The sequence below is a fragment of the Corapipo altera genome, unplaced genomic scaffold (assembly GCF_003945725.1).
Source record: "Corapipo altera isolate COAL_440 unplaced genomic scaffold, ASM394572v1 64, whole genome shotgun sequence".
NCBI lineage: Eukaryota > Metazoa > Chordata > Aves > Passeriformes > Pipridae > Corapipo > Corapipo altera.
This window is the reverse complement of record NW_020884893.1, coordinates 10,739,166-10,757,941: the sequence shown is the minus strand read 5'-3', so window position 1 is coordinate 10,757,941 and position 18,776 is coordinate 10,739,166. Positions and strand designations below refer to the sequence as shown.

The following is an 18,776-nucleotide window of genomic DNA, read 5'->3' as shown; positions in this document are numbered from 1 at the left end:
TACTTAAATTGTTTGAGCTTTATCTTCCAATTCTAATCCAGATTAAAAAAATGCTAAAGTTGCATTTTGTGTGAATTTCTTTCAACAGGAGTGCCCCATTCAGCACAAGCTGCTGCTTCTCCCTGCCTGGCTCTTCCAGCTGTGTGGCTGAGCTGTGAACCACATCAAGAAACTGCTCCCTGTTAAAACAACCTGTCAGGAGAAAAGTTATTTTTTAACCTGAATCACTTCCCAGGTGTAGTGTTACCTGAACAAAGTGAAACTAGTCTGAGAGCACTGGTCTCTTTTGTTCTAATTTAAACTCTGCAGCAACTTGGTGACTCTGTTACTTCAGAGCTGGATTCAAGTTTCTGAACATTCCATTGATAAACCAATTGTACTAACAAATTCATCTCCCAAATTAATTTGCCAAATTTACTAAAAAATTAAGCAAGATTAAGTCTTCTTATTTCTTGATTTCTTGTGTGATTTTGCTATCTTAGCACCATTTTAAAATTCTGCTTCCAGCTTAAGTGAAGAAATAGACACCTGAAATAAATTTTTAAACTCTCATTAAAAGGTACCTAGTTTTACATCACAAGGTTAGTATTAATTGGTGTGTGATGTTACCGAGGTTGACACTAAGCACCTATGAGTGCTCTTGCAAACCATCCACTGGGGAACAACAAGCTCACCTGAGCTTCACCTGAAAGTTAAAATCTTTGTTTTAGTATGCCATCATGTGACTAAAGGATTAGTAACTAATGCTCCCAGGAGACAGACTAAAGCATACTTAAACCCTAAAGCAACTTAATTTCACACTTTATGACTATTTTAGAAGTGCAGTTTTTATGTGATGGCAATGCAGTTTTTGAGCAGATAACCACGACAATGGTTTAATACATTTCAGCTTAGAAAAAACTATAAAAAAAACCAAACAAAAGTGTATTATTTATATCAGGGATCTTATCTGGCTGCAGCATATGGAGCACAGACCACGACCAGATCCTTTTATGCTCTAAACATTGCCAAGTGCTGCACTGTGAACACTGCACAGCAGCCATTCCTGACAACTCACTGAGAAGTCTCATTTTTCTCAATGGAAGCAGGTGCCAACTCAGAAAATGTCTGAAAGTAGGATGTTGTTTTCCTTGCTTTTCCTGTGATCCTCAAATGTAATTCTTCTTGAAAACAAGCAACATCAACATGCCTTACTGTCAGAACACAGCACAAACATACCCAGTACCAAAGAGTAACTGACAGTGATGTCTCTTATTCCCTTCTTTCTGTACACCTTTTTTGTTGTTTTTTAACTTAAAAACTTAAGCTAAATGCAATCAAAGTAATTCCAGACTAAAACCATAATGAAATCATGTCTACATTTCTAGGCATCTGTTATATTTGCATTAGCTTCCCTATCAGTAAGGCCTTAATGAGAGCTGAAATCTAAGTTAAAGCTTCTCAGAACCCTCCCACAGATAGAAAAAGGGAACAAATCGGTTCTCTAGCACTGTTGTTTGTTCACCCAGGAAGCAAGATGGTTTGGAAAACTGATATGGACTCAAAAAAAACAACCAAACACTTAAAAATTGTTTTCAGCTGGATGAGCACAGCAACAAGTCCCAAAGCTGACAGTTGCCAGAATAAAAGAAAAGGATGGAAATGTGGCTGACAGGAAGGAGGATGCCAGCGTGGCAGGTCTGACTTGGATCACAATATATTGCCTTAGTGTTGTATCCTCAACACAGTGGACAGCAAGCCAAATAAGAAAAGCCTGAGTAAATGAGAATTACAATAGAATTACAATTGATTTTAAAACTCAACCTCACAAAAAGTTAGACAATCAAAACAAAAGCCTCCCCCAGAAGTGTGGAAATTGCAGGATAAAAGCTTTTACTGTCAGCAAAAGAATTACCCTTCTTTGAGACAGGGTATACCTCGTGGATGGGAAGGAAATTTTTGCATTTCAAAATAAAATACAGATAATCAAAAAACTGTCTTAACTGCATTAGGTTTCCTATACTTTCATGAAGAGTATTAGTTATTCAAATTCTGTACTTAACTTTCTCCTATTTTAGACACTAATTCTATGAAAAATGAGCTCTTTACTGCTTGTAGAGCAGAACTTTTCTGTTACGGTAATTTTCAGACAGTGACAAGAGGTAAACTCAGAAACACATTTGTTTAAACAACAACAACAAAAAATTTAAAAAAGCTTTTCAATATGATTAGTGACAAAGACAGTAAGATCAGCAGTCATTTTGGTTTTCCAAGAGCCAGAAACAGGAATGTATTTTTTCAGCAAAAGCATTATTTTAGTCTCCCAGGAGATACCAGTAAACTGAGACACAGTTACACCAATGAATTTTCTGTAAGTAGGTTTTTGATATCTCAGTGCAAGTGGGTCAAACATGCAAAATTCTGAATAATGTTTCCAACTAGAAACACAGTCAACTGTTCCATATAAGTCAAACACTCAACAGAAGTGTCACTTAAAACAGAGCCAGCCCAAGGCTACTTCTCTTAACATTAATTCCCAATGCCACATTATGCCTTTTATTATGACACCAAGAGTTCTGCCAACATTTGGTGAACCAAATCAAGGAATTAAATTTGATGAAATGGAACAAAAGAACGAAAATTTACTGAACATGAAGAATTCATTTGATGGCTGTAAGAAACAGTTGGGTTAGCTTAAAAAAAAAGGCAGTGTGAGAGAAGGTACAAGAAAACAAAGGTGACTGAAGACTTCTTAAGCTGCCATTACACCACAGAAATGTGTATCTATGCCTTCAGAAGGAAAAGAACAAAAGCAGAAAACTGACTTTCACCTAGACTGCCACTTCTTCTCAAAATCTCGGAATGTCTAATTTAAAATGGTATAAAGAGTAAACAATGAAGAAATCTGCAAGAAAACATACAATACTAACTCCAGTTCAATTTGACAGAGCAGGTTTCAATTAATAATTGATATGAATTCCTGAATTGTGAAGTCTCATGGTTAAATTTATTATCCTGATTGATTCTTAACAGTTTTACGATTTTTCAAATCCGTTACCTATAATACTATAGCAAGGTTAATTATCTTCAAAACACCTTAACAAAATCGTGGATAAATCTGTCAGAACTTACACTCAACTTTGAGCCATTTCAATCTTCTGCCAGAATTCTGAAACATGATGCAACTGCAATCAACCACCAGAGCCCTGTTTACATTCCAGAAACACCAACCCATGTAATTAACCCAATCCAGCTGCTTAATGCCATAAATAACCAGAGGTCAGCCATGGTTGTGTAAATTCTGCTCAACTCCTACTACGTTACAGTTTTACACAAGTATGAAGAGACACTGCTACTTGTGTCTTCACTGTAGGGCTCTGGAAGATGAAAAAGAAACACTTTCCAACAACTCACAAGGCAAGGAGCTGTGAGGTGTGGATAAGCTGGAGCCTGGCTCTGGGGGGATTGCTGCCCCAAGGCACTCCAAGGACCCAGTGCTGACTCCTGATAACAAGGGGCTCTGCACTAGAGACAAAGGCCCTGGGTTGGTGCCTGTTCACTGGAGGAGTCTCAGATTTGGGTTCAGGTTGCAGTTAAGAATCTCCATCTCTGTGGGATTAAATACTTGGTATCACTGCAAAGAAAGCTGATACACCCTGTGCTGTGCTGATACTGTTCTAAAATGTACAATGCATTCTGGGAAGTCCACTCAACTAGTCATTTTGTATTCATATTCAGGATGGCTGAACAGTTTACCAGCGAGAGGAGCCCCTGGGACCAAAGCCTTCAACACAAACCTGCTGCAGTGCAAAAGCTGTAGGAGTCAGAATCCTCACCATTAAGCAGGATATGATTTTATGCCAGGCTAAGACCATCTGATGACCAGCTCCCAGCCATGTCCATCATCTGTTCAACTCCCCAGTAATCTGGTTCAGGGAGACAAGTAGGTAGAAAACTACCTCTACACCCAAGTCCTGGGTGTAGAACCCAAGTTCTCCAGAAGAGAACTGGTAAGAGCCAGCACAGATGTAAAGGCAATGGAAGAGATGTGTGATTGATGATGGGAAGAAGAAAGTTTAAAAGCTCCTTTTGACTGGGCACTAAACAGGGAATGGTTCCAGTACTAGGCTGAAATGCATGAAAATCTACATGGAATTCAAAGCCCAGTGGAGAATTCATTCTGTCCAAAGAGAAGAGGTACAAGTGAAGACAAAATTGCACCAAGCAATTAAGTTTGTTATGCTGCTCTGGAACCGCAACCTGGAAATGCTTAGGCATTTATCCAGAAACCTTGCAAGCCCCATCTTGAAATATTTAATAAACAAGGTTAAAAAGTAATCCATAGTGCTGGAACAGAAATATAGTAAGATGTTAATGTATCATACGCAGAGGACAAAATACAATAATAATCTCATCCACAGCCTTTCTCCTTTATTAAACAGCAATCCTCTTTTGACTCCATTTTATGTTTCTGGACTCTGCATTCTCTTTAAGCTGTTGTTTCCCATTTCCAGTTCTCAGATTCCTTACACCTTCCCATTCTCATCAAGAGAGCAGTGCATTTTAAAACCTTGTCTTTAGCAAAGCTGCACACGCACAGCTTATAAGCAGACCTAAATTACAACTGCTACAGCAACTCTACTCCTCTTCCCTTTCCCCCCTCATCTGTCCCCATCATTTTTTGCAGACAGGCACTTTTGTGTATTAGTAGGGTTAATGAGTTCATGATTCAGGCAAAACTGGTACTACAAAAAATGATCAGTTTTCTGCCAGATCAGCTGCTTGATACAGCAACAGCAGAAGCCTGAGGAGAAGAGTAGAGAAATGCAGCTGAAGATAAACACAGGGCTGCACAGCCCTGACCCCAGCTACACACTCACTCTTGTATGTCACATTATAAAGTAATAAGTGTAAGCTTTAAGCTCTGGTTTCATGACAGCCTAACCCCATTTAAGTGCTTGCTAACAAAGCTCTGCACTTCCTGCACCAGACTGGTGTATCCCTGCCCTCTCTCTAACCAGTTCTGGCAGTCTACCAAGCTGTTTCAGCACACTAAGCTAGTAGAAAACTGTTCATGTTTTATGGTTCAGTTAGTTTCCTGCCAGCTTAGGTATGGAAGGAAGTGGACAAAACTGCTGCACTGAGCAGTTTGACCAGCTTAGGCTGCTTTGAAACCACCACGTTACTTAGACCAATTCAAAGGCTGTGTTAACACCCCTGTCACAGATTAAACAATGCATGGTTTAGTTTAGCTTAAACTCAACTGGAATTGATTTATAGCAATTAAACTGCTTGTACCAAAACAAGAATGTTCATGAGGAGGTCTGCATCGGGCTAATTGGTTTTAAAGCAATTAAATGTATTTTCCTACAGCTTTCTTTAGACACAGCCTCACATGAGCTGCACAAACTGCAGCAGGGCAAGTCAGGTTACAGACTTGCAGCACATCCGCTTCTCTAGGCCAAGTGTGAAGTTACACAATAACAGGGATTGATCTCTGCACAGGCTTCTCACACCAACAAAAAACCCAAACAAAGCACAAAGAGCTGTGTGCTGCCCTTCAGGTTTGTCTATATAGAGTCAACTTCCTCATCTACATCCTTTCTAAAACACACAAAGCAAAACTCTGCACAAGATAACTGCTACAAGTGGAGACACTCCTGCCACTATCCCACTAGTTCAGAACTTTGTGGGCCAAAGTCTTTCTAAAGAGAAATGAAGGTGAGATTTCATAGGCAGCCAAATGCATCTAATAACCCCCATTGCCTCTTATACCAAATTCTATATTATCAAACTCTTTCACAAACAAACTGGTCACTACAACAGCAGAAAAATGCTTCAGTTTTGAAGTTGGTTAGAGAGTCCAAGTGGCTGGGATGTGATAGGTACCCCAGAGGAAGTGAGTGGTGGGAGTGCAGAGCTGGGAGCTTACCCGACTCAGCAGCAACCATTAAAGCAACAAAAACATTTACTTTCTGCTGGCTTAGAAAACTGAAATACAGAGAGAAGTAAACACCAAAAGCAGTCCAGTGATAGAGGCTGACATGCAAGACCAGAAGGACAGAAGGGAGAAAAGGACAAGACAAAGGGACAAAAGGAGGAACTGAATCTTTTCTGAGGTGCTGGATCATACCTACCATCTCATATAACTGTACCATGAGAACTGAAACCAGAAAATTTACTGTCTGTTAGGGCAAATAAGACCTGAATTCAATTTTATAACCACGATATCTACCCAGGCTACCCCATTAAAAAACACAAAGGAATGCAGATGATCTGTGCCACACTTTCAAGACAATTCCCCCTGCATACTTGGAGTTAACTCGACTTATGACCCCTGTTGTAGAAGTGTGAAGAGTAAGTGGGTTAAGTGCCAGAATTTTAAAAGGATGGTAGTAGCTATTGCTGCTATTTTACAGAAGTGGTTTCCAAGTAAACTCAGCTGCAAGTACAGAAGGAGATGGACAGTGAATTACAGTGAACCGGAGTAAACAATTCCATGTGAGTGTTCTGACTGAGGGACTTTTCCATCCCCCCCCTCCAAATGACAGTGGGAATATTTACACTCATAGAGATGGTTACAAATTTAGCTTTCTTTATACTGAGAGATAAAATTTCATTTGCCTGTAGTAATTCATTCATAGGAAAAGCACCAGAAACCAGGACAGAAATTCTCAGACACCTGCAATTCCACCAAGTTTAATTCATGTCAGGAATGGATACATGAATACCCATGAAATACATACTGCTCAGGGGACCAGCTTCTGTGCAAACAGAAATGCTACTGTGATTATTTATCCTTAGAAAAAACAGGATTCCTTACTGTAGGAAATACTACCTTGTTATTTTTGCTGCTGCTACTGCTAGTACTTTTTTCTCCTACATAGCAAATCTAAAATTACTTTAAAGGAAGCCATGATGAGTGAGATAATACAAGAGGTTGATGGTTTTTCATAGTTTAACCTTAGTTATGCATAAATCTGAAATAACACTGAAACGTGTGTGTGTGTTGGTTTGATGTATAAAAAAAAAACAAGCAAAAATTGAAACACTTTCTAACATACAATAGTCACTGTAAAAAATACAATGAATCTTCAGCCTTCACTCAAGAGCAGCTTCATGGCAGATGACACAGTCTCAGTATTCTGGTTTACAAACAGTTGTGTTGTAGAACCAAGATGAAATACTCCTCTTACTCACCTTTGGATCGAGTGGAGATGTCCATCCCCTCCACCACCTCCTGCTCTGCCTTTATTTCCTCTTCAGCCAAGCTGCAGGATTCAAAAAGCTGAATTAGAATACTCAGAGACTGTATTGTTCTCATGTCTAACTTCCATCCATGAAGGTCAATGTAACACCGTCAAACACAACTATAATAAAATTTCTGGTGAAATGTTTGTTGTTTGCCAAAGTATACACTGATCAAAACATGTTGAGAAACAATCCAAGTACATGGATATAACTAACTGCAAGTTACCAATCACAAAAGTAACATTTTCATACCAATGACAGTCTTGTAACACGTAGTGAAGATTATGGCACTGTATGTATAAATTGCATGTGTGTGACAGAAAAACAGGAATTCTGTTCCTTGGAGCTCCTAATCTAGGATAAACTGTGTGGACAGATGCCTGCCAACATTTAAATGTTCATCAGCACTTATGAACAGATTAGCTGAAGTAACAGACTTAGCAACACAGAACAACTTGCAAAATTAGAAGCTAAAGAGCAATTTTAAAAGCTATTTCATAAATAATTTTAAGGATTTTGAAACTAGACTACATAATAGAAAACTGAATATTTATAATTTATTTGCAACACAATTCTACCAATTATTAAACATAAGAAAGAGTAAACAGTACAGAGTTGTTACCACTCAACCTTAACACAGTCGGTGTTCATTTGCTCCAGGCAGAATTGAATTATTACAAACTACATCTGACATTCTGATATTCTACTTTTATAGTGGTGCCATATAAAAAGGCAACTCAACAAATTTGACTAGTTAAGTCACTTTGAGGAAAGAAAGTGGAAGGCAGAGGAAAAGTGACTTAGAATGAAGATTGATTTACACACCAGTTTTGGAGATCTGACTATTGCAGATGTGAGGTAAAAGAAAACATACAATGTTGAAGCAAACCCAAATTCAAAATGATACACAAACGAGGTTCTGGTGCCTCAAGCAGGTATCACAGTGTCCACCAGAGTACAACAGCCATGGGGGATGCAGATCCTCTCCTCTCCAGTGACAATTTACTGCTCAGCCTGTCCATGAAGTTGCTGCCCTTTCTGCACTGATATGGCAGGTTATCCATTTCTGCTGCTATGGAGTGGACCGAGCTTCCATTCAGCCATCCCAGCTCCAGGGACAGAGGCCAAGAGGACAGCCAGAGACCTTGGCTTTAGTCTCTGTGTATAAGTGTGCCTGGATCAGCTCATCAGAGCTCAGAAACAACAGTGAGGATTTGGTTATATTTATATCAGAGAAACTCTTCAGCCTGACAAACAGTTTATATTAGCAGGAGTTTTGTTAGGGGTATAAGTTAAAAGATATTCCTAAACAAAGTAAAACTTAATAGCAGAAGGGCTTTTTAATCTGGTATTTGACAAAACTACTTCTAATTAACTATTAGCTACTGGGGAGTTGGGTTGCAATTCCTTTCACACTTCTAAAATGACACAGTTATATCAGCAAAAATTTTAAATACAAATTAACCAAGCTCAATGTATGAAAACCCCAAAGCTCAGAAGATCCATGAATTCCAGAAGTCATTACTCTCTACTTGTCATTTGTATAGGGAAATAATTTACAAAGTCACAAAACACTGAAGGGAGGTTCTATTCTACCAGCATCCACCTCCCATCTCATGGACTACTCTGATGATTTCAGGAGCAAGGAAAGGCACCCATATGACCAGAATGAGGGTAAATGTGTAGCACAGTTGACTGTAGCACAATGCTTCTCAGATTTATTTTGCATGGGCAGATTAAATGCATAACATAGCTGATGTACTACAATGCTCACCCATTTACTATGCATGGGCAGATCAATTATCCTGCACATTTGTTACACCCTTTCCCAGGGGCCTCCAGCAAAGAAGAGCTGGCAGTGGGCTACAGACTCCAAAACATTTCATGCACCACTTGCCTCTGCCCAGTCCTCTCCTAAGCAAGGGAAGGGATGGGTTCATGGGATGCACTGTTCTCTCCCAACGCTGCACTGCTTTTTTTTCTTCCCCTCCCTCTTTATAAAATCCTATTTCAATATCACCAAACTGTAACAAACTCCCTATTTTTAAAACATCATGTGTATCTGATCAGTAATGCATACAGGCAAACATGTAATCATACACAGGAATTCTGTCAAGAGTGAAGTAATTTGGCAGTGCACATTACCTGCTTTTAAAATACAGATCCAGTTTCAGACTCAGACTAGGACATACAAGTCTTTACAAAACTCAGGTTGAAGACTTACAATCACTTTACACAGGCTACTACTAAAAGGAATGGTTTGCCCAACCCTTAACTTCATGTCCCAGAAATCCCATCTATTTTAACTGAGTCAGTTCTGTGATGCAGCTCACTGTGCAGCTGGACATGTGGGAAATGGGAGAGTACCACACATGAGGATGGGAGAAAAGGGCAATATCCTTTTAGCAGCAGCTGACATTTAAGATACATTAAAGCAATCATATTATTCCAGATTCATCCAAATCCATCAAGCACATTTGTTCAAATCACCACCTCAGGGGAACATGATACAACAACAAAGATGCAGTAGTTGCTCCAAGTCAGTATTAAAATACACAGAGCTGTGCATGAATCCTGGATGAGAAATGGGAGTGATGGATCAACACAGCACCACCAGAGCAGGAACTGTTCCTGCTTCCCTGATCAAAGTACCAGGGGAACTTAGAGGGTGACTGAGGATGTTCTGTGCCCTGGGCCCAAACCCAGCCCTTCAGGGGTTACAGGGCAGGAGTCCTACGTATTAGTTACAACACAGGAGGGGTTTTCAGCTCTAAATCTGTCCCCATATAAAGAGCCCAATCTAGGAACCTGAGCCATCACCATTTTGAGTATTCTTGCAAGAGATCTATAGAGGCAAGAAAATGATTCCTCATAAACATTTCCAAGATGAACAAAGTATCTTAACCACATCTCTGATACAATGAATCATAGAACGACAGAATGGTTTGGGTTGGAAGGGATCTTAAAGATCACCTGGTTCCAACTCCCCTGCCATGCATGGTCAGGGATGCAAACATCACATCAAAGGTGCCTCAAGATGGACTTCCCAAAGATCTGAAGTATAAATCAACACCTGAAGCATTCACCACTTGACACCAAGGGTCCCCATTTTCCTTAGCAATGGAGGAGCACGTTCCCTACACTCACACCAAATCCAGCAATTACCTCCTGCACCACGAAAACTGAGCCTCAGAGGAACAGATGCATCTCCATATTCTTTGCTATAATTAATCTTTTATGGGCACAAATACAAGAAAATCACAGAGATTGTTCTGAAAAAAAAATAATCAAAAAGTTGGGGAGGAACAGTGAAATAAGTGTGTTAGACATAGCTGTAAAAGATACTTCCCATTCACAGCTCTTCAAAAGCCTCTCCCATTGTTTTATTTGCTGTAATATGTAATGACTTGCACAACATGACATTGTTTGAATGGTGGCAGTGATGACTGTAGTGGTCATCTTTGAAACTCAAGTTTGTAAATACATTATAACAATTCACAGCAAGTTTACAGTAACTTTTCTAAACCTTTGCACCTTATAAAGCACAAATGCACCTTATAAAGCACAAATGCAGATGTTTCATTAGCAAAAGATTTCCAATTAAATAATTCCAGAAAAACAGGTCCTTAATCAGAGGTACCTTACTATTACCCACAACAAAATAAAAGGAAAATTAAGACCAGCAAAATAATTATGAACAAACATTTGGCTCTATGGAAACAGTAACTGTGTGATCAAGTAGACTCTTCTGGAGAGTTTTATTTTGAGAATTCAATTTTGCAGGGCTCAGAGCAGTTATTTCAGCCAGCATGCATTACTGTCATGCAAGTATGAATGTGATGGTCTGAGGCTGCAGACCAGAAATGATACTGGAATACACTCCATTAAGTACCCAGATGAATACAATAAATTCCTTAAGTCATTCTGAAAGCTACTCTTAATTCCTAATTAAGATGAATGAACACAGAGGAACATGTTTTAAGAACACAACTGAAATTTAAGCTTTGCCAGTTCTCCTGTCAATTGAACAGAACACCAATTAATCATTTAAAACTTCCCTACTCATATTGACAAAACTTACAACAACAACAACAAAATTGTTTTCTACAATGTTAAACTAATTTGTTCCATACAAATTAGTTTAACATGTCTGAATGAGGGTAGAAGGGGCGGAGGTTATTCCTTTGGGGAGAGTTGGGCACAGAAAGAAAAAAAAATAAGGATTGCAAACATACAAGACTTATTGATACTTACGTAAAAATGGAAAAATAACTTAGCTGCCTAACTTTTAAATATGTTCTCTACTAAACTGAAGGGAGGGTGGAGTTTTTTAATATAAAATTCAGTTTTTCAAATTTCACACCACTAAACAAAATACTGACTTCTCTCTGTTTAGGAAAATCATTCCTTTACTAACAGTAGTACTTACCTGAAAAATGTCCATATGCAAGAATATTTAAAGTTGCTCTAACCTATATTAACTACAAAGAGCAATTAAAAGTTGCAGATGAACTACTGCACCTTGACATTTAACCAAGAAAAACTGACAGATATGGAAAACCACTCGAAACAGCTAATGCCCATATACACAATCCAGATCTACATCAGGGAATAACACATTAATTTCAAATCAAGAACTATGTATTTATGGAATTAATTTCCTTTTAATGAACAGAAAACAAAACAAAACAAAAAAAACCACCCTGATTTAAGACCATAAGCACTAAAACTGAATTTCATCCTTAAGAAGAAATTCCTGCCTCTCCTCCATCACATCTGTGAGCAGCAATCCTAACTAATGATTTCAAAAAAAAAAAAAAAAACTTGCATTCAATAAAAATTTGAGAGAAAAAAAAAAAAAAAGAATATATATTAGCATGCCATTGCTGAATAAATAGCAGCTTTGTATAAGCACTCACCTATAACAGTCTCTTACTCATCGGTAGCTATGCTATTTATGCAGGGTTCTTAAAATGGCGTCTGCCAGCACTGCACTGCCTCACTCCTGGACTGGAGCTAAAATGGGAGCACTTTGTTCAATACCAGTAGCTCCTGTTTACACAGCAGGGCAATATTCAAAGCGAGCATCTAAATAATCAGAAATGGTAAAGAACGACAAAAGGACACCTGACATCCGAACGTTTAACTAAAAAAAGGCACAGGAGAGGGAGATTTGTGAAGTCACAGGTTACTAAGGAAATCACTCGATTTTTAGCTTCATTCTCCAGTTTGAGCACCTCGTGTTTTACCTTTCCTTCTGTAGAATTCCCTGAAAAACGCTCCATTTGTTATTTGTAAGCAAATAACATTTTGTATTAAGCAATTAACATACACAAAAGGCTTGTTCACCTATCTGTGCACAGCAATGTTTAAGCTATTTACCTCTGATAACAAGCAGATAAATCTATTTCTCATTTAAAGAACATGTAGGTTCTTTTTAAAACCTTACTCTAATTCAGTGTCCATTCAAAATAGCTGCACAAAAGAGAAAAATCAGGGGAGGGAGGGAGGGAGGGAGGGAGATCCTTGGTGTCACACAGGCATCTTTAAGACTATAAACCAAACAGCTGAGGCCCAAGCAAGGCAACCAAATAGCTACAGATTTCAGATGCTAAAAATATAATTTGAGAACAATCATGTTTGAAAGTAAAGGGTTATGCTGGCTAAATTAAGAGTGTTAACATCCTGTTAGAGCATGGTTTTAATCTCACAGTGTGAAACACAGATGCTATGGCAACAGGCAGTAAAGGGTTAACATAATGACAGACAACTATCAAATAAATGAAACTCAGTTCCTATGAAGCTACTGCTAAGTTAGACTTTAACCCATGAATACAAGGCGTTTTTATTAATAAATATATTTATAATACTTTCTGCATACAATTTAAAGGGCCAAGCTTGATGGCCTACTATGATGGTTTCCAGTCTACAGACCCCTCCAAGCCAGTGTACTCCCACTAAGGGGTTTGCAGACAATAAGTACATCAAACCTGGTCTAACAGGCTCAAATTCACTCTAATGGGATTCATGTGCCCATGGGAAAAATACTGGGGGGATCCACAAACAAAACTTGAAAATTGCCGTCTACTGCATTCTACACAAGCAAAGGTTATGTTCAAATTTCAAGATATTTAGGAAATCCAAATTAATACTCTGAATCCCATACAGAGAAGAGGAGAGCTTTTACTGAGATTTATAACCCTTTAACCAATTATGCTGGAGTGGTACCATTACTATGGAAAACTGACCATGACCTATCACTTTTCAGCTACTGGATCCACACGGCCAGTAGCTGAAAAGTGATCCAGTACAATACACTTGAAAACAAAGCAAAAAGAAAAACAAGAAATAAAAACACCCCACAAAACAACAACAAAACAAAAACTCAAGCAAAACTGATATCACAAAATGGAAGACGGCTCAGGAAGATGAGCCAATTGAAGTTTATGGACACTGATCCAAAGGGCTAAATTTGTAATGTAATCTACCTACTTATGAATTGTGAGCATGAAGTTCCTTTTATTTCATGCTTTCTTAGCAGCCACGTAGGTCTTCTGCTATGTTTCAGTACTCCTACCTAATGTGAGGGGGGGTGAATGTCACATTTGGAGTGGTTTATACTCTGCATTTTCTTCATTCCCAGTATGTTAAGTAGTGTCATTTGTTTAAAGAAATTACTCAGCTTTTCCCTAGCACTATTTAGCTTCCAACTAAAACAGTTTGCTTGCAAAGAATGTAGCCTGCAAAAGGCATGCAGCTTTTAAAAAGCTACTGTTTTCACCATGATTTATAATCCAGATCACTCCTTTGTTTTCCCCCACTGCATTCTTTGTCCAGTTAATTACAAAAGTAACTGGATGTTGGCACTAAATAATAATGGCTAATCATATTCATCCTGGGCAATTCAAATTACTCTTTAGTAGCCAGAAAACTTACAGTGCAATTATATGATTAAATGCTAGTTATATTAGAATAATGGCCATTTGCTACAAGCTGAATAAACCTCAGCTACATTGCTTCATACATGTCCTGTCTAATTGTGATATTAACAAGATCCAGTCCAGTCAAATCCTGGGGAGAAAGCATACGTGCTTTTTCCCTGTGTCTGCCACTTGAACAAAACCCCACATTCCATTTCTGTCCCAAACAGCAAAAAAATCAGCAGAGTGCTGCTTATTATGCAACCTAGGAAAGTGAGTGATAACACCATACCTTGACAAAGCACCAAAAAATACATGAAATTCTTCAGCTTGGCTGAATTTGCTTTACTTAGATGGAACAAAGATGGCAGAAATTTCCAGAAGGCCTTTCTCAGCCCTGCCACTGCAATTGTCAATCTTTAACCTGCCTGCTGCAGCAATTGGCTCCGGCGCTGGCGGAGCGGCGCGATTGGGCTGAGCTGAAACACAGCCCTGCTGCCCCTACCTTGCCTCAGACATCTTGCTGCAATGCAGACATTTGTTTTTTTGTGAACTATAAAAGAATTGCATGCGAGTGATTAAAAATAGTGAACTTTTAAGAGGCCGGCGTCGCTCCGTCTCGTTACACGCGCGAGGGCAGCCCAGACAAATGTGCTTCACTGTCAGCGGCGTGTCTGGAGGTGCAGATTTGAAACAGATCCTGGTTTAACAAAACCTGGGGGAGCCATTTTAACACAGGCTTTCTGATTGCAGATCACTTGCTCCTGCTTCCTCATATTAAACGAATATTACGCTGTTCACTCTTCGAGACTGAAAGTAAACTGCTAACGTGTATAAGCTGCTGGCAGGAAAATTACGCCCAAATGTAATTTTTGGTCATTTGGCAAGGGAAGAGTAAAAACCAGAATAACTTCTTAGCTGTGTCAGCACTTTTGTGTATGCTGAAAAATGCACTAAAATTGCACACAAAAATGCTATCATATGAAATCCACTGGTACCCCAGCACTGTTTCAGGTTGCAAACTGAACAAGACATTTTTATAATCTAATCCTGGGGGATGGGAGATGGGGGTAGTGGGGGGGGGAGCTGTTAATCAAAGTAAGACAGTCAAAGTAAAATATTCATACTGGTAAACAAGTAACCAGACAGAGGTAATTTGCTATGTTATAGAATGTTATCAAATCCATGGCAAGGGTCTAGGAAAGTCAGCATGTACTGTGGTTCAGTGCAGTCATCTGCAAAGCTAGCCTAGCTCTCAGCTCTTCCCTAAAATCATGGATGTGTGTGTGGACTGCTAAAACAAGTGCAAAAATCACATTAAAAGCACAAAAGCGCATCCTTCCTCTGCTTTTGTAACAGCCCTGGTGATCACTGAAAAACAGCTTGCTCAAACAAGCATGCAAGCGTTACAATTAAATTCTTCATAAAGGGCACAAAATGTTCTAAATTAGCTATAAATCGAGCAAGTTTGTCTGAGATTACACTTCGTATAGTATCAGAAACATATGCTCATTAAGCATTATTTACTTTACTTCATAAGGTCACTTCATTGCTGAGCACTAGCGCTTTCATCACACTGAAAAGCCCAAGGAACGGCGAAAATGCGCTTTACCCTGCAAACATGGTAATTAGTGATCTATGGCCAAACAGCAAGTACAATATTTTTCACTGGCCTGAGGTAAACAGGAAGTAAAAGCTTCAAAATTTAGAGACAAATTATTAAAAAACCAGTGCATTCAAATTGAAGAGCTTAGATGCACAAGTCCCTTAAAATGGATGCTAAGCAAATCTGATTTTTTATATGACTAACCACTAACGTTACTTCATCTACTGCACTAACTGACCCAGTAAAAACAAAATGTTTGGAAAACTATTAAAAATGTTCAGAGAGTAGCATGCTGCTTACTTACCAACTGTTCAAGCACTCATCTCATTTTTCCAGTTAAGAAGATACAACAGGCTGGCAGATTTGAGAATTGATCAAAAAGGCATTTCTTGAAACAATTACGTAGCATTAAACCAAAACTTCAAAAAAAAAAAAAGGAAAAAAAACCCAAGAAAGAACAACATGTACTACTGTCATGAACCACACATGATTTTATATCTTCTGGACTCCACAACACAGAACTGTGGCTGACACAACATAAAACAAAAAGGCACAGATAAAAGGTACATTAGTTTATTTGAACTATGTAAAACAAGAAAGCTAACAGTTCAAAAGCATTTTCCATAAAGCATCAGATTTGTAAACAGATGCACTGCTGCATTTCACTGAGCAGCACCCCATTCCCAAAATCTGCAGCATAAAAACTCCCTTTTAAAGGAACAAAATATTAACCATACATTGTCCTTCTGAAAGAGAAACGCGTTGCATTAATTACTCCTGCAAGAGAAAAGGTTCAATAATCATTTTAAGTTAAGATAAGCTGCATAAAAAACATGATGCAACAGCACACCACCACCTAGGCCCAATATCTACAATCTGCCATTAGCACTTTTTGCTGATGTCTAGGTTTTCAAAAATCCCATATTTTCTCAGAGATAACTTATCTTAGCTGGTCCATTCACTGTTTAGAAAGGTAAACTTGCCTGTTCTTCTGTCTGCCATTATCCCTGCTTGACTCCCTGTAGGGCAGTTAAATGCATCTGCTCCCTAGCTTCCATTTTCTCTCCAGCAGGCATGTGACACAACAGACAATAGTGCTGGCAAACTGCTCAGAGACAGAAAGCTCCTTTGGAATACCAGGATCTTGATAAACTCTAAAAACACCATCCTCCTGTGAAGAACTAGGTATGCCAAGGCTTTGCCAGACTGTAAAACAAAGCTGTGGCTAATGGCTACTAACCATGTGACCCAAGAAAGCAAAAATTTTAAACAGTTCCAACTCAATATAAGTGCCTGTGGTGTGAGTTTTGCACGAGAAATCACAGAGAACCACGCTCTCAACCCACAACTCATAGGCCTTAGAGAAAAAGCAAGGTAAAAAGCAAGGCTTACCTCTGTGGATGCATTGTTAACACAGTGTTATGTCAATACTTATAAAACATGGAGGACAGGCTCTCAGTACTCGGGCAGGGAGGGCTTGGCACTCCGGCTTGATCATCTGTCTGCCGCATGAGAGCCGCGCCCGGATTGGCCGCCGCGGCGAATCCGAATGTAAAGCGGCGGGGGATTGGCCGAGACACTTCCTGAGCGATTATCTTTGTGCGGCTCCCGGAGCAGGAGCCATCCCGGGCGCGGGGCAAGGCCGGCGCGCTAGGCCCGGCCCGGCCCGGCACAGCCGCCGAGCCCCCGGGCCGCCCTCCCCGCCGCCGCCACACCGACTGCCCGGCACGGGCGAGCGGGCCCACACTGCCTGCCCCGGCAGATGTGCCTCAAACACGCCGTTACTTGAAGGCGTTCTAAACCTGGAGGAGGGAAAGAGTTCGCCCCGGCTCGCCAAAAGAAAACAACAAAACAAAACAAAAAAAAAAAAAGCCGCCCTTTTGTTCGGCGCTGAGTTCGCTTTGCTGGTGCCCTCACGTCAGAGCAACACTTACCCGAAAGTGAACATGCTCAGCGGGGACTGAAATTAATGGGCTCGGAATTCAGAGAAGAGTTCTCCTGTTCCAGAATTTGAATATATTAACATGTGCCGCTGCGACCGCGTACCTACACTGTGATTTCTCTAGATAAGCTGAGCCTTAGAGTGGGGAAAACGAGCTTCAGACAGGAAAATTCACGTCTCGTTTCCCCCCCCCCCCCCCCCCAGCAAAGCTGCTGTGGAACAGAAATCGCTTTGTCACGGAGGAGCTGCTGCCACTCGGCGCGTGCCCTTCCCAGTGTTCGAAACGCTGCGGAGCCAAAACCAAAAATATCGATGTCAGCCCAGACACCGAGACCCCCGGGCCCCCTTCGGCCCCCACCTCTCGGCCTGCTCCAGGCTGTTACACAAAAACTGACTTCCTTAGGAGCGGCTGCAACCGCGGTTTCCTGTCCGTTAACCCTCTAGGACTTGGTGGCTTTTTTAAGGTCCCACGCAGGCCCTAAAAACAGAGATTTCTCCTGCGTGGCAGCTTATCCGTCTGCCCCCCACAAAAACACGGCGTTTCAGGTGGTTTTGCCCTGCCTTTTTACCTTCTACTAAAATGCTGCAAATGAAACAAGAGTGAGAAAACGGCGTGTAAGCCACCGGTTTGATCTTGGGCCAATTCCCAAGCTTTTCATTAAAAAGTGTGATTCTGTTCTCTTCCCTGATGCAGTGAAAGTGGGAGGATTTATCACTATGCCAGGAAGGTAGAAACTCTTAACTCCAGATGAAGATTTTAAAGGTTAAATCTTTAGAAAGGGCCTTCACATTATTATTCAGTATTTTGCATCTGTATTATATAGCTCGGTATTATCATTCTATAGCCATGAACAGATTACAGTGGGAACCACAGATGAAAAGGTGATTCTGAAGCATATTGAGTATCATCAAAGGGTTATTTATTAAACAAAAACAAAAAAACAAATTAAGTTGTAGAGGGAGAAGCTTCATATTGGAACAATAATTATTAAATAATGAGCTAAAATAACCAAAGCAAAATAAACATTCTTCCAACACAGCATGCAGGATTGTGCAAAACCGACTATAGAAAACTCTC

At 39.8% G+C, this 18,776-nt stretch overlaps 1 protein-coding gene across 5 annotated transcripts in view; it reads right to left on the bottom strand.

The window, feature by feature from the left end:
• Positions 1-18,093, bottom strand: part of ZMYND8 (zinc finger MYND-type containing 8) — a 47,820-nt gene extending 29,727 nt beyond the window's left edge. The window contains exons 1-2 of one of the 5 annotated variants that reach the window (XR_003528201.1): positions 17,149-17,290; positions 7,180-7,250 (exon numbers count right to left, since the gene is read on the bottom strand). Coding sequence is in view for 4 of the 5 variants with exons in the window: in XM_027646417.1 (XP_027502218.1) it covers positions 7,180-7,250; positions 17,691-17,704 (85 nt within the window). In the remaining variant the exon portion in view is untranslated. Of the gene's footprint in view, positions 1-7,179; positions 7,251-17,148; positions 17,294-17,690 lie in introns of those variants that run through there. The other 4 variants (XM_027646417.1, XM_027646416.1, XM_027646418.1 and 1 more) reach the window with 4 other exon arrangements.
• Positions 18,094-18,776: the final 683 nt, after the last annotated feature.